This window comes from Limulus polyphemus, unplaced genomic scaffold (genome assembly GCF_000517525.1).
Source record: "Limulus polyphemus unplaced genomic scaffold, Limulus_polyphemus-2.1.2 Scaffold1324, whole genome shotgun sequence".
Classification (NCBI taxonomy): domain Eukaryota; kingdom Metazoa; phylum Arthropoda; class Merostomata; order Xiphosura; family Limulidae; genus Limulus; species Limulus polyphemus.
In genome coordinates this window covers 243542-259402 of record NW_013666934.1, presented here as the reverse complement: position 1 = coordinate 259402, position 15861 = coordinate 243542, and the positions used below count along the sequence as shown (strand labels likewise).

At 32.9% G+C, this 15861-nt stretch overlaps 1 protein-coding gene across 2 annotated transcripts; it reads left to right on the top strand.

Annotated features, from left to right (window-relative positions):
• The first annotated feature begins 2459 nt into the window (after positions 1 to 2459).
• Positions 2460 to 12514, top strand: LOC106463098. Of its 2 annotated transcripts, XM_022390513.1 has the most exons (3): positions 2460 to 2904; positions 5782 to 5971; positions 10288 to 12514. In XM_022390513.1, exon 3 carries the CDS (start codon positions 10326 to 10328, stop codon positions 12414 to 12416), a length of 2091 nt encoding a protein of 696 aa, XP_022246221.1. In that variant the 5' UTR covers positions 2460 to 2904; positions 5782 to 5971; positions 10288 to 10325; the 3' UTR covers positions 12417 to 12514. The 2 variants fall into 2 exon arrangements, with proteins under 2 accessions (XP_022246221.1, XP_013778520.2); XM_013923066.2 differs by lacking the exon at positions 5782 to 5971.
• The last annotated feature ends 3347 nt before the right edge of the window (positions 12515 to 15861 follow it).

Sequence of the window (15861 nt, the reverse complement as noted above, 5' to 3'; positions counted from 1 at the left end):
ACCTTGTTATAGTTGCATCATTTCTTTGTTCTCTGTAGCAGGTGATGTCTCCTCTGCCTAAGAAGATATTGAAGCAATATATTTAGCTTGTAGATTAAAAAGGATTGATACTGCAATATCCTTTACTACACAGTTATGACATTGATTGAAAATAACAGTCAAACATTCCTGAGAGTGAACAAAGGTCATGGGATGATGCCGTCAACTGGACAAGGAAAGCGAGTTTACTTGTTGGATTCCAACGTATTTTCTTTAGCCAGTTCTACTAGTATATCACCAATTGAAGAACTAGTTTCAAGATCATCATGTTTAGTTTGACAGAAGTCTATCCACAGAGAACAAAAGTTATGGGACTGAGCATAGCCTAGCAGAAGCAATTGTCTTTTCATGTGAATGAGTAAGTTTATTGCATTTTATTATAGTTTATCAAACAACAAAGGTTGTTTTCATTTTTACCACGTTTTTCAACTTCGTTATTTTACATACACTAATTATATAATTATTTCCTTAACTGCAATACACTGCCACAATTCCATTCGATGTTGGACAGAAAACTGACCAAGCTAATGCTGCTTGCTATGTGGACAGTAATCAAGTAAGTTATTTAATGTGTGGACTATATTGCCACATTATACTGCATGAAACACTATACTTCATCCATTGCAAACCACAGAACACCACTTGTGTTTTTACAGATGTACCATTATTCCCTTATACTTATGCATTCTACTGTTCCTGGGCTCAATCTGTCCAACATCAGTATAACTTTGCCATGGAGCATCAATTGATAATTCCTGCAATATGTCCACCCTAATGATAAGTGCCTTCATTCTGTGAGTGACATCACCTCAATGCAGCTGAAGATCTATTTCTCCTCTCACATCTCGCTGCCACCACTTATCAGAAGAGAGGTTGGAGAGATTACTATATCACGAGATCTACCAGTATCTGGCTAATCCTGTCTCATACAGGAACTCAATATCCTGCCCTTTTTCCCTCGCACATATAATGTACCAAGCCTATCCATCCTGAAGAGAACAGGGCTGACCACTAAATCTTTCAGCACTTGTTTTACACGGTGTTCCACAAATCAGCAGTATGAAAACCATGTGTGCCCAGAAGAGCCCTTAATATTCACAGGAAAGCAGTGTGTTGCATCACAGCACTGAGATAAACATTTGGCTGGTTAACCCTTAGCATGGCTCTAGCTTGGTATGGTAGAAATACCTGGGTAGAATGGCCCACCTATGTTGTAACTACAGTAGCTGTCACTGCAGGTTTCTTCCTCTCCTGTGACTGGTTCATATCCTGATACCACTGAAACGCCTCTATAAGGATGAGGATATTTCTCACACCAATGTGATGCCTCGTCATTTTGCCTGAAATTCCCTCAACAAACTCATCTAGAAGGATGTCTTCCCAATCTGCTGAAAACATCACAGGTTATGCTTCAACATGCAGATGGTATAGATCATCTGTGTAAGTGACCAGACTCTTGGTAGCACTTTTCGTCCAAGGCTTGAACTTTGCTTATATGGATTGTTTGATTTTTACATTGGGTCAAACTGTCAGTTCAACTTGGCCATGACTGTATCCCAGTCTTCCAATTGCGTCTCACTTAGGTGAGCGTTAAACTACTCCCTCTCGTTCTTGAGTAATTATTCTTCGAGTAAATACTATTATTTAAGTGAGAAGCATTTCTTTAAACAAAAGCGCCATATTTGTAATGATATGAGAATATAAACAGAATAAAACAAGTTTCGTTAAATCGGGCCACGGGTTACCGAGTTAGCGCCGTCTTTCAGGTCACCTTTATGAAAATTTTCAGCATGAGTAATTTTACATCACACTACCGTTCGCGCTCTTTACGAAACTTCAAATCTATTTCTCTGTCAATGTTCCTATCTTCTTTGAAAAATGAAATGGTCTTTCCTTTTACTCCCGATCAACGATCAATATCTTTTCTTGAATTATGAATAACACGAATAGATTGAAATATGTAATTAAATTATCTCAAAATAAACCTTCATTTCGGTGCAATACTGAAATTAGTTTGAATTCTTCATAACCTCTGAATAGTGGGTGACCCAACGGATCACGGTGGTTTAGTATAAATTTACCAGTTAAATATTTATTACAAACTCAAAAGAAATTCGTGATATAACTTGAATAATAAATAAAAAGACACATGTTTAAATGCCAGTATAAAGTTATTTTCAAGTACAAACAACAGCAAAATTAACTTTCATGATAAACTTTTCGAGAAAATTTTAAACCTTTTATTTTCGTGTTCTGCTAAGGCGCATATGTTGTTGAAGGTTATTTATTGACTTATATTGATATAGTTTATTGTACACCTACAAAAAGTATTGTTTGTTTGTTGTGAAACTTTCCTCTTTCAATTCGTAATTAAAATGTTAAATGTTTTACTAGATGGCGCTACACGACGAACAATTTATGGCGTACATCCGAATAAGACTATTGGCTCTACTATTTTAAAAACAATTTTGAGACTTAATTTGTTAGAAATAGAAGTTTTATTTGGATAGCAAAAACTAATGTTCGTTGTACGAGATAAAACCTTGTCATATTTCTTTGTTTAACTATAAGTACTATCACACTAAGCTTCTTTAATTAAATTGCAACTTTTACAAGATAAGTTATATGAAATTTGAATTTAAAAAAAGTTTAAAAAGTAATAACTAATTTATTTTCATTAAAGTAGACCGCTGTGTCGTTTTATAGGCTATTCTAGTATTATTATTAGGCTTGAACGTTCGGTTTTCACCTAATGGATGAACATGGCAGGTGATTACACATTTGATGAGGAGGATGCTGATGTAATTGAAGTAAGACAACCACGCCGACCAGAGGCAGAACAGAAGAAGAAGGAATTAAAACCAGGTAAGTTAGATTACAATTAAGTTAAAATGTTACAGTTTCATTTCATTCACAAGAAATAGACAAGACCTCGTCATACTTCATTGTGTAATCAAGAACTGTTAGTGTTAATGTTATATTTGATAAGTTTGCTGCAAGTGCAACTTGCAAGTGTAATAAAAGATTATCTGAGTGTGAAATAATCGTGCAAAAGAAAAAGTTGCATTTGATATTCCAAAAGCTTAAATCTTATTAATATAAGTATTATCCCTATATTCAACTTTCAAGTTTACATTTTAATATTTCTATTCAACTACCTATATTCAGATTGTCCAAACACATAATTTTAAATACTTGAACAAGTTGAAGCAAATCAAAATTTAAATTTCTCCTAATACCACAACTTTCCTATACCAGGTATTATTTTGTTAGCTCATATAAGTGGTCTTTTTTTTAACATGCAATCTTTTTTATGGTAAAGGCTCAAACTGCACACATTGCTTCAGATGAGGTCCAATCATGTATTACAGTAACCTTCTTACTTGTATTCATAATTTCCATTGACATGCCTTTCCTCAGCAGTGTTTTTTTGTATCAGTGTCACATACTTGAATGAAAACTTCAAGTTTTTACTAACAATTGCATTTAAATTCTTATCATTTGCAGTCACAATGTTTCTCGCATGTTAGAACTGAAAGTTATTTTCAAATATATCTCAAGTGCTTCACTTTCTCCACACACCCATGCTGTTTTGTGTTGGTCTGTGATGTGAGCCTTCACCAACAAACTATATTCTCTTTTTGAATGTCCACCCATGATAAAGCTAAACATTTTAACCAATCCTTTAGCTTTTAAGAATTGTGGACTTGAATAGGGATCCATTTTATAGCATTATTCTGCTCTTTTTTTTTTTCCTTTTTATAACTTTCAAAATAATTGTTTTATCACATACATAGTATCATTAGTCATTGTTTCTTGCATTTTTGGATGGACATTTTTTCAAAGGAGGTTGGCAATAAGTTTTTTGGTTTTGGTTTCTGGTACTTTGCTGTATTTTCACAAGTACTTTAGTTGTGATTGTAGTATGTGAATTACTGACTGTGTGACTTTAACTTAGTTTTTCTTTCTTTCAAAGGTGTAACTCCATTAAATCTTATCTTAAGTTAGTTTTGCTAACACTTTTTTATAGGTTATTAAGGATTATGTATTTTCAAGATCAATGTTCAAGATAAAGGACTTGGGTATGTGAGTAAGTTACTCTTCAATTTTGACTCTGTGATTAAAATGTGTTTAGGGTGAGTAAAATGCAACAAGACCTTCAAGTCATGATTTCTTTTGATAAATGTGCACATAAGTTTGTGGTGAGCTATGTTTTAATATTCTAATTTAAACATATGGCAAGAGAAAGATTTCTAGATTTGGCATTATGTGATTAGGACATAACTTATTGAATTTTGTTTAGACTTACTGATGGTGTGCGTTTCCTAGAAGTTTCATTATTATTTCAGATAGTGTTCAATGCTATAATTAAATTAGAAAGAGAGGGAGTAGGCCATATATGAGAGTTGTTTTAGTCATTTTGCGAGTTTAGTTATGACACATGTAAAATGTTCATTGTTGCTGCTGTGTATTTGTTGTTCATCTGTTTAGTTTTATTTGTGACTTAGGCCTATCATGAATGTAGCCTGTAAGATGTGTTATAGTTGAAGAAATAAATCAATTACATTATTATAAGGTGGCCTGAACTTTGCATTATGTTTACCAAATAATCAAAAACAACCTGTCCAATGATAGAAACCATTACAATACTAGTGTAAGAAGTGGTTCTATTTTGGTAAAAAAATAAAATGCAAGCTAGACTAAACCTCATGATGATGACACATACCGAACATGGGATCAGGCATTTGTTGTAAATGCTGAAAAACTGGAAAGCAGAATTAAGGGAGCAACAAGAGGAAAGAAACAGAAAATTAAAGGAAAGCCAGGAAGAATGAGACAGAAAATTAGGAGAGAGAGAGAGGTGGAAAATTAAAGGAAGACCAAGATGAAAATTACGAAAAAAGATCAAGAGATGAGTTACAAGAAAGATATGTAGGATTTAAAGAAGAATTATAAGCTAAAATATATTTATTGAAGACAAGATTAAAGAAGCTATTAGAGATGTGCAGAATTATTATAACCAAAGATATTGAAGTGATATAAAAGAGACATCTATTAAATTCAGAAAGACTAGTGACAGAATTGAAGAATTACAAAAACACCTTCAAATTTAAGAAAGACTAATAACAAAATTGAAAACATACAAAAGGATATCAATACCACAAGGTGTTTTCCTACCCAGTTCTCTCCATCTTGTTCTGATCCTTCCTTATTCAAAGACTCACTTGCCCTGTTCCCATCCCTGACTGGGATCTCAGTGTTGTTCAACACACTCTTACCTCTGCCTTTTTTGAGTCATTGGTAAGTTGCAACTACTACCAACTTTCTTATATGACATAATTCCTCTTATTTCTTGCTTTTGGTCATCTATGCTATTGACTCTTTCCCTACCCACTTCCATTATTCTTATATTCTTATTTATCTTGGCTGGTCATTCTTCCCTAAGTCTTCAGCTGCAGGGGACTGCTTCTTTTCTTTTATCTCCCTTCTTTCGATTTTACACCTTTGTGATCAGTTGGATCCTGAAAGACCTTTTGCACTGTTCATACGGTTCATTGCTACTGAGCTCGTACCTCTCACTCTTGTAGCTCCTGTCTTTGACTCTACATTCTCTGAGATTACTCTTTCTCTAGGGACATATGTCCTTCTACTCTTACAGGTAGAGTTTGTCAATTTCTGTGTTTAATCTACTCCTCATTGGGGGTCGATGCTCACAGACATTTCTGCATTTCATCCCATCAGATTTGTCACCTTACCTCATTCCCTCACCTCTCATTTTGAAAGCTGCTGGATGAGATCTTTCAACTTGACATGTGGACTACCTCTCATACCTTCATCACCCACTATCTTCACCATCTGGTTGTCCTGTTTCCTGACAGTTACCATCTACCCCTGTTCATTATCCTCCAGTTTACCCACCATCTTTAGACAAGTGAGTATGTTTCCTTTTTCTTATTACTGCATTCATTTATAGGATCCTGCCAGGTAGATATTGATATCTTCTAGGGTATACTTATATCCCAAAAATCCACATCAAACCAGAATAGCGGAAAGCAATCATACCATCTGCCCTGGCTCTATATATGCCCACTGTTGAGATGGGGTGTTCTGCAAGACCATTTGAGGTATCCTCGTTATATAATTATATATCTGACTATTGCCCGATCCAGACTATACCTATTCCATGGAACTATCATGGAGGAAGTCAGCACCAGTGGGTCTCTGCCTGCTTCCATGGCTTGTGCTTGTTGGATTTTCAAAAAATGGATACATGGTCACCTGTTACACTGTCTCCAGTAAAAGTCCTTTCCAGCTGAAACAAGAGTGATGGGGATCCAGGCATTTTCTCTGGTTCTCCCCCACTGTAAATTGTTACCCTCACTTTTTTTCCTTGAGTGGAGCACAGGAGACCCCTTGCCACTTACTGGGGGTGGACCATGGAGAATCCTCACTGATTGAGGCCTAATTGCTGGAGCTAGAACAAGGGGTGCTATTCAGTAGGAAGTGGAAAAGTGGTGACACTGTCAGTGTAGCACAGGTTGCCTCTAATATAACTGTACTTATAACATATCACTTATGCCCTCCTCCTGCAGCCTGAGTCTGTACAGTTGAGGTGAGCACATCAGGCGATACTGTGCCATCCTCCTGCAGCTGATGTCTGTTCAGTTGAGTTGAGATGTGCACACACACTATGGCATGAATTATGTCCCTTCTTGCACAGCAGGTGTCAGCCCATTAGTCTGGCAGTAGAGTTGAGGTGAGCACAAGGTACAGTCTACATCATTGTTATGCAGTAATGAAATTCACAGAAAATTTTATGAGATTAGGTGGAAGTTGCCTAAAGGCTAGTGGCATGCAAGTCTTTAAGGCAGTCACATGGGGAAGATAACTTATTTTTGTGGAGAGGGAATGAAAATGCTAATGTTTGAAGGTTTCTTCACTGGCCAGTGATTCAAAGATATTTCTAAATATTCAAAGGTTTTTTCAGCCAGCATTGAAGCAGTGTCAGCTTTTTTTTTCTCTCTCGTTAATAGAAACAGTTTGATAATGTAATATTAATCACACATGGAAATTAATACTTTTGAGGGTTTAAAGCTATGTTCACTAATGTGTTGTGAACCTCAGAAGGTCAAAAGCTATCCTTTGTAACAGCCCTAATAATGAGTATTTCCTTTGTCATGGGAGAATTGAATAAATTTGAATCAATTAATTATGGAAACATACCATTGCACATTGATTGTTTCACATTGTAGTTTAAATTTATAAAGATTGGGTGAGTCATTTTATACAAATGCTAAGTTAACCAAAGGAGAGGAAGTTAATTTATTAATATTATTATATTGTATTTCTAAACTCATAACTAAACATCATGATACCATTTACAGTAACATTTAGTACAATGTAAGACTTTAACATTTTTGTTTTAGGTTACACAGCAGAACTTAACACATTCAATTTTAGATTTACAATTTTAGTTGAAATCCATAGAAAAAGATACATAATTTTCATTCTAAATTATGTGTGCACTGAATAAAATATCTGTTCTTACCATTCTCTTTGGTTTCTAGTATTTTTTGTCCGTAAATATGTTTGTTTTTTATTCCTCTTCAGCTCATGATTGGGATCGTAGAGCTAAGCCACTTGAGCTCAACCTTGAAATGTCTGGCTCAATCGCATTAGAACTAAGCAATTAACTTGATTAATTAATATAATGGATTATCTATATATATCAATTAGTGTCATGTGTAATAATTGATTAATCAAAATTACAATGAAATTTATTAATGTCACAAAAATAGAAACTAGTTTTCCATTATTCTAACTATCTAATTAATTCAAATATTGCCATTATGATTTCTAATTGTTATTTTCAATTTGTTTAAGTTTGTTCAATTTGTAATAGGAATAATATCAAGTTTATAAGCTTGATTTTCTTTAAATTTTATTTTTTTTCTTTTGTACATATCTTGACTACTTTGAGTAGCATTTACTTGTAAGCCACTGTAGTGGAATGTGTTTCCACTAACCTATATGTGCAGATATTATGTCACTGCTTAGTGAGCTCTGCTGTTCCAATAATATTCAAACTAGTATTATAAATAACATAGTACCTAAAAACTGTGTTTTTTGCGTTTAAGGAAATATAGTATTATTGTTGACCATAAGCAGTACTGGCTATCTGTATCTGAAAAATACATGTTACTTTGTATTCTTGTGGTCTAGCAAGAACATATCACTTGTAATAAAAATAGGCCCTTATGGATAACAAAATGATTAATTTACCTCATGATTGTATAAAACTACCTTTCTTTGGTTTAGGGTTAGACTTTTTTTTTTGCAGTTTAAGACAAGAGGAAGCAGGTAAATGTGCAAATATATTTGGATATCCATGTATTTATATTTTTATTGATTAATATGTAAATGAGTAATTGCAGCTCCTAGTGAAATGTCAAATGAGATCAGTTATTCTTCATGAGACCAATAGTTTATGCATTTAGTGTGTGTTCTATGTAGTTTCTGATTCCAGGAAAATTGTTAGCAATTCTAAATTAGTGTTTACCACTTCTTCATTGTGTTATGAGCCTACGAAACATAATGCCATCTTAAAGAATGAAAAAAACAGGGACTAATCAGTTACAGTGAAAGAGTTATTTAAAACTTAAGCTTTAATAACATGTCATTTTTCAACCATTCATGAAGCTATTTATCATCATCTTTCCTCTTAGAAACATGGTCACCCTCAACTCTCAAATTTCATATTTGTTTTTTAGTCAGATGCTAGTTCTTGTTGTTCAGTGGTAGGTTACCATGAAACTTGTATGCAATTAAAAACTTCCAATGATATGAAGAAATACAACTACTTTTATCAACTAAGCTACCACCAGTAAGGCACATTTTAAACATTCAAGCTGGTGGTTATCCTAGTTTTATTTTAACAGGAAAGTAATTGATAGTTTTGCAAATAAACTGTTTATTGAAGATATTGCTCATAATTAGTCTTAGTTAAATTTAACATAAATAATGTTTTTCATCACCACGCAAGACATGGTGCTTAATTTTCCTTGCAGCTTCCTAGAAATGGAATAAGAAAGCAATCATTTTTTTGTGGTGGTTCCAAAATTATCATTAAAATTCAACATTATCAGCTCCAAAAGAATGTTTTTTTAGATAATCTTTTTAGTGGGAAAAACCACATTGGACTGGTAAAGAATGACATGATTTAAGTTTTTAACAGCTATATTATGATGTGTTATATATTACCTTGCTTCTTTAGGCATTATACACCAAAAGACTTGATATCTCATAAATGACTGACATAAACAGATTTTCAATTAAGACTTAGTATGTTATAACCCAACCAGTATAATGAGCTCTAATATTACACAAAGGACATTATTGGCAGCCATAGTGGAAACCTATATTCTAATTGGTAGAAAATTATGTGATTAAAATTATCAGTTTTATTGTTATGTAATTTTACATGTATTGCCTCTAAAATAAACTAACTATAACTTGAAATTATCATTCTTATATTACTTTTTCTCATTATGTAGAACTACCACAGAAAAAAAATTATTCCAATTATGTGCATAATTAGTTTGGATAAATAAGTTTTATTAAACAAATTGATCAAGAAATGTTTTATCTCAAATTGAATGCATTGTAACTGGTTGTTAGGGGGATCATTGGTGATTTCTGTAGGCAGGACAAAAGCAATAAAGATTTAATAAAAGCAGTTTTGTATTGTGCTTATATGTTTTTATGATGTAGTTTAATGTAATTCTAGAATGTAAATCTGTAATGTATGTGTAGTTTGTAATGTTTCTCTCCATGTTATCTCCTTAAAACATAGCATTTATTCTATAAATACATACACATGTACTAGATAAAAACTTGGATGTCATATAAATTGCAACCGACAACTATGAAGAAAATGTTAAACAATTCTAATTAAATATAATTAAGTTTGGGACTAGTTTATTTTAAGCATCCTTAACTAGTGGACCAGATTTTGCTGTAGCAGTAGGGTAAATTTATTTCTGATTTTGTTTGGCTGATTCAGTGTGTGTGTGAAATGGATGTTCTGTGATTTATATATACAAATGTTTAATTCAATAAAGTTAAATGTCACTATGTTTCTATTACTTCAATGATTTTGAAAATTATCAATATTGACATTTGTTTTGTTTTTTAAAAATTTAAGTAATTAACTATAAATTGAAGTTATTTTTTTAAATTGTTTTTCAGGTTCTCACGGTGGTAGTGGTAAGATAATACCTTGTCCAATGAATGCACGGGAGTTCAAAAGGAGATTCAGAAAAGCAGCTACAGTACCATTTAGCTTAAGACAAGTCTGCCCACAATCAATTTTGCAGCTAGTTAGCTCACATGCTGCATTGTTAGGTTGCAAAGAGGAGAGTTTTTTCTTTCCTTTGTTAACATGTGCAGCTGGCTGTATTGGACCTTCTACAGTAATTGAACTTACACCAGCCTGGTCAGAACACATTGTGTTATGGACACTTAGCTTAGCTCCAATCACATTAAAACACATCCATATGTTTGAGTGGCTTAATTCTCAGTTACGTGAAGTTGAGAACACTATCAAATCAAAATATCCTGTTCATATTCAAGGCACTAATCTGTCTTCATTTTCTTTAATTGAGTTTTTTGACAAGAATGGGCTACTACAGACTTTAAAGGCTAGTGGAGGGCATATGCTTGGGATCTATAGTCACCCAGAAATTCTACAAAGAAGCATTTTACAAACTGGGTCAGAATTGATGAGGAAGTTGAATAGTGGTTATCCACTGATTTCTAGTATAGATGGTCACCAGCTCTCACTAAATAGTGCATGTCTCAGCATCACTTGTGGATGTAGTCCCGAAGAACTCTATGGGGCATTTCGAGTTGAAAATGATTTTTTTGACCTGCTTCAAAAATATTTCCTCTTTGTCTGTGCTCCAGAAAGAAAGTTTTCTTTTCAACAGATGAATGCACACCCAATGATAGATATTGTCAAAGTGTTCACAGTTCTCATAGAACTTCACCAAAATGTCAAATTAGTTTACAAGTTGAACTTTGAAGCACAGGAATACTTTTGTAAAGTTTGTGAAGAATTTATTGAGAAAGGTAAACGATCTATAAAATCTAATATTAAGGTTTTCTTACGCAATACAGTCTCCTATTTAGCAAGACTGTGTTGCATTCTTCATGCTTTAGAAGGTGCAGTTGATCATGTGATGTGGAACTTAACTCCTGACCCATTGACTTGGAATGTTGAAATATCATCTAAAACAATAAAACAGGCAAAACAGATCCTTGATTTTCTTGTAGAGCAGCAGCAATCTTTATTTGAAAGAGAATCAGTTCCAGAGCCTCCCAATCAGTCAGAAAGTAATGAAACCTCTTCAAGTACTGCTTCTATTATTGCTGATGATGTTAATCGTCAGGACTCAACATACGTGCTTCAACAGAAAGACAGTTTTCTAGGAAACTGTAGTGAAAGTCGAAATAATACTTTATCCCATAGATCTGCAGGAAGATCTTGTGCTCGCTCATTATCAACACAGAATGGTGTAGATGTGGCTAGAAATTCAAGTGACATTCATGTTGAACCAAGAATTGTGAGTGTTTGCTCAGGTGGATTACCTGTAACTGAAGCATTGACAACTAGTGTCACTACTAGTTCTGTTCCAAATGGTACAGAAAGAGTTCTTCCAGCTCTGGATCTCCCATCAGATTTATCTGTTTCTGTTGTTGCAGGAGAGGAGAATGAACCTCGTAATGTTCCATCTCCTTCAGTAATTGAAATACCCCCAGATCAAGTGCCTACAAGAAACAAATTTTCCACAAGATTTAATCTTTCAAGTTTGCCACAATTAACATCTATATCACCTGCTGATAAACAGTTTTTAGACTCACACAGGCATCAAATATTTCGACTCCTTTCCTTGAAGGAATGGATTTTGACTCCAACTCGTGTGGCTCAGTTAAAAATATTTCCAGACAATGCAACAGGAAATGAATCTGGTAGGCCAAGGTTTACATGCAGTTTTGCTAGGCATTGTCTGACAAAGGTTGCTCGTCTTGGGTTTGGAGCTTGTCGAGGTGAAAATGACCAAAATCTCAGTAAATTTTGTTTTATGAAAACTGGTTTTGAAAAATTAGGATCCACAGAGAAAAAAATTTTAGATTTTCTTGGAATGAATGAAGAACTGTACAATCAGTCTTTTAATACATCTTTGCAAAATGGAAATGGTAGTACACGTGGAAGGAAAAGAAGTTTACAATCAACTGAATCGGATGGATATGTGAACAATTCCTATAGCCAAGTTCCTTCTCCAGGTGTTCAAGAAATATTGGAAATTGACAGCTGATTGGCCATAGCATTAAAAAATAATGCTTAAAGGATTTTTGTAACTGTGAAGGCTGTAACATGCCTAATGTTTTATCATATTAAACATGTGCTTGAACATTTTTATGTATTTTTTAATCAAATGAAAACTAATAGTGATCATTCACACATTAAAGAGTAGTATCATCTGATTGTGAATAAGTAAACGTTTCTCGTTGTTTTACCATAATTGTAATGAAGACTATTTATAATTAAAATCTTTTTCAGTCTATACCCTGTACTTCTAAAAAAAAATGTTAAGTGAAAGAAACAAAAAATATATTGCAATATTTTTGAATTAAGATGAAGTTAAATGGACAGTTTTCATTTTCTGATATAATATTATTGTGAAATAATTTGTAAGTGAACATAATCTTTGGTGATTGTTTATATTTATTCAAACTATGAAACTGGCAAGTATAGCATATCTCTCTCTCTCTCTCTCACTAATAAAAAAAAAGGGGTGGTAGTGGTAAGGCTATCTCTGGAGCTGCTTTCTGTAATCCCTTGCCATCTAAAACAGGCCCTTCTAGGTATTGCCTCCCCTCCTTCTGAAAATCCTAGACCTACCAGTGATGAATAGTTGCAAATATTTTTTATCTCTTTCTCATATGTAGCAGGTAATACCTGTTAAAATCCTTTAAGGTGAAAAGTTGGTAAGAAAGACTACAAATCTTAACAGTAGCTCTTATACTGTTATTAACATGGCTCTTATACTCTTCATTTTAAACACTACAGTGGTTTCTGTCTTTGGTCAAGGTGATATGTGAAAAAAAATCTATTGGCACCTCTTCAATAAATACTAAAAAATCTCCTACTTTATGTGCTAAATAAACATTGCATTGTAACACATTTTAAAAATTATACTCAGATTTATTTTATTGGTCTTTGTGATTTAAGAAACTAAACATTCTGGTTGACACCACATATTAAGAACTATTTCTGAAAGTTTTAAAGATGGGTTATTTTTTTTTAATCTCTTGTCTATCTGTTAGGCAATGAAAATTTTTTATAATGTTACAAAAATTTGGCCTGTGATACAAAGATCTTAATGTTTCTTTGAAATTTCAACCAGCAGTTTGCATTATAAAATCTAGAATTACTTATTTGTTCAAACAGTAGACAACAATCCATATACTTTTTTTATTTGGTGGTATCGCTTGCCTTACAATTTTTGGTAATTTTAGTGACAAACATTGTTCATGTATTTTTATTCAATCATTTTAATTTATAAAAACTAAAGTTTTAAAACCTCTGAACTGGTTCCTTATATATTAACATTTTTTTAAACCTAATTAATTAATTTAAGTTGTATTATCCATAGAGCTTTTCTTCTCATTAGTACATATTTCAGATACACGTTTTATGTGGTTTATTTGATCAGTCATAATTATCCATCAGGAATTATAACTTTTAAGATTTAATTTACTGTGATAAGATGTCATTTTTTGTGTTCTTTAAGTTTCTTAAGATAAAATAACATCATGAATATTGGTTCTTAGTTTTAATATACTTCTACATTCGTTAACTTACTGAAAATACATGGTAGCTGTGTTCAAAACATTGAAGACTACAAAAGTGAAAAGTTTGAATCCTTGAAGTATTTGAAAACATTTATTGTGAACAAGATACTACAAATAACCTTTAAAAAAACTGAAATAAAATCAAGACTTAGGTCACATTATAACTACATATTTATTTTATTACTGTTCAGAAACACTTCTAAAAATAATTCTTTGTCTGTATGTTATTGTTTTCTTTGGTTAGAACAATGCATGCCTTAACTTTACTTTTCTTGAGAAAGTCATGGATACACTTTACTTTGTGTTGTATGGCTTTTCTGGAGGGAAAAAAAAGGAAATTAGGACATATGTAGCACATTGATTGATAGAAAAATATAAAATACACACCTAAAAGTAAAAAATAAAGTTTAAATGAAAACCGACTGTGCTTAAAACCAAGAGTGCATATTTTGAGTTATTCATATAAATAAAACAGTGAAAAACTTAAGTCGAATAAAATATTTTTGCAGACCTTTATAAAAATAAGTTAACATAGGAAGAGCAATAAAAAGTAGGGAAAAGCAAAAGAATAAAAAGTGGGAGTGTAAGATATTATCAGAACTTTCTCTTGTAGTCTAGATTTATTAACTTTACTACTTGTAGTACTTATTTATGGGTTGAATAAAATGTTTTTCATTTTGTACAACTGTTCATATGTCAAACCTCATAAAAGCTGCATGATATATATATTTATATATGTATATATATACATGGGTTTTATGATTACTGTTAAGAAGTAAGCATAAAAGCAAAATGTCAAATGGTTACTTTGTTATTGTTTTGTGTTTAAACATATTGCCATTTTATATACAATTGTATGTATGTGATTATAATATAGGCACGTATTGTACATGATTTCAAAAGCAAAAATAAACATAGAAATCAAATTGTTTAATTTTATATAATTGATACTTGAAACCATCAGTACTTGGGGAAATTCCATAGTTACAGAATTGAAGAAAAGACTAAAGACAATTGTGTTTCACAAATACTTCATTTATTAATGACTCTGGTTTTGCCATTAAAGGCATCATCAGGTATTGACAAAACCATGGTCATTAATAAATAATGGCCAGGTGGTTAGGGCGCTCGACTCGCAACCTGAGGGTCGCGGGTTTGAATCCCCGTCCCACCAAACATGCTCGCCCTTTCAGCCGTGGGGGCATTATAATGTGACAGTCAATCCCACTATTCGTTGTTAAAACAGTAGCCCAAGAGTTGGCAGTGGGTGGTGATGACTAGCTGCCTTCCCTCTAGTCTTACACTGCTAAATTAGGGACGGCTAGCGCAGATAGCCCTCGTGTAGCTTTGCGCGAAATTCAAAACATTAATAAATAAAGTATTTGTGAAACATATATTTAACTTTGTTTTTCTTCAATTCTATTTAATTTCAAGTTTCTCTTGTTTAAATCTGTTTGTAGCTTAATCCAGAAGGGTCATAACTGTATTCAGTTTCAAAATAATAAGCTTAGTTTGATCTCTAATGATTATTTCATCATGAATATAATTCTACTATCCATGGCTATTACATAAGTGGCTACTGAGGATGCCTGACAGGTTGAACCTTTGAAAGTATTTGGATTTAGTTTTATGGTTGAAAAAGATTTCAGTGTAGGAATATTACAGAAAGTGAAAACTAAATACATTTTTCATCTGTTTACATGGAAATCTTTTATTTTGTTGCATAGTAATATTTCATCTGTGGTATTAAGCATTGTTTATGTCTTTAAATGTACAGCCAGGAAGCAGTGGAAATAAGGAATCATTAAGCTCTTCATATGATTAACTAAGGTCATAAGTATATGCTTATTCATTATTTACTTCTCAAAATAACCACACATCCCAATATTTATGTTTTGTTTAAAT

Coding starts and splice junctions, on each gene's coding strand:
- LOC106463098 (XM_013923066.2), top strand. CDS start 2,796: ATGAACATGGCAGGTGATTACACATTTGATGAGGAGGATGCTGATGTA. Junction 2,905..10,287: donor GAAGAAGGAATTAAAACCAG/GTAAGTTAGATT, acceptor ATTGTTTTTCAG/GTTCTCACGGTGGTAGTGGT.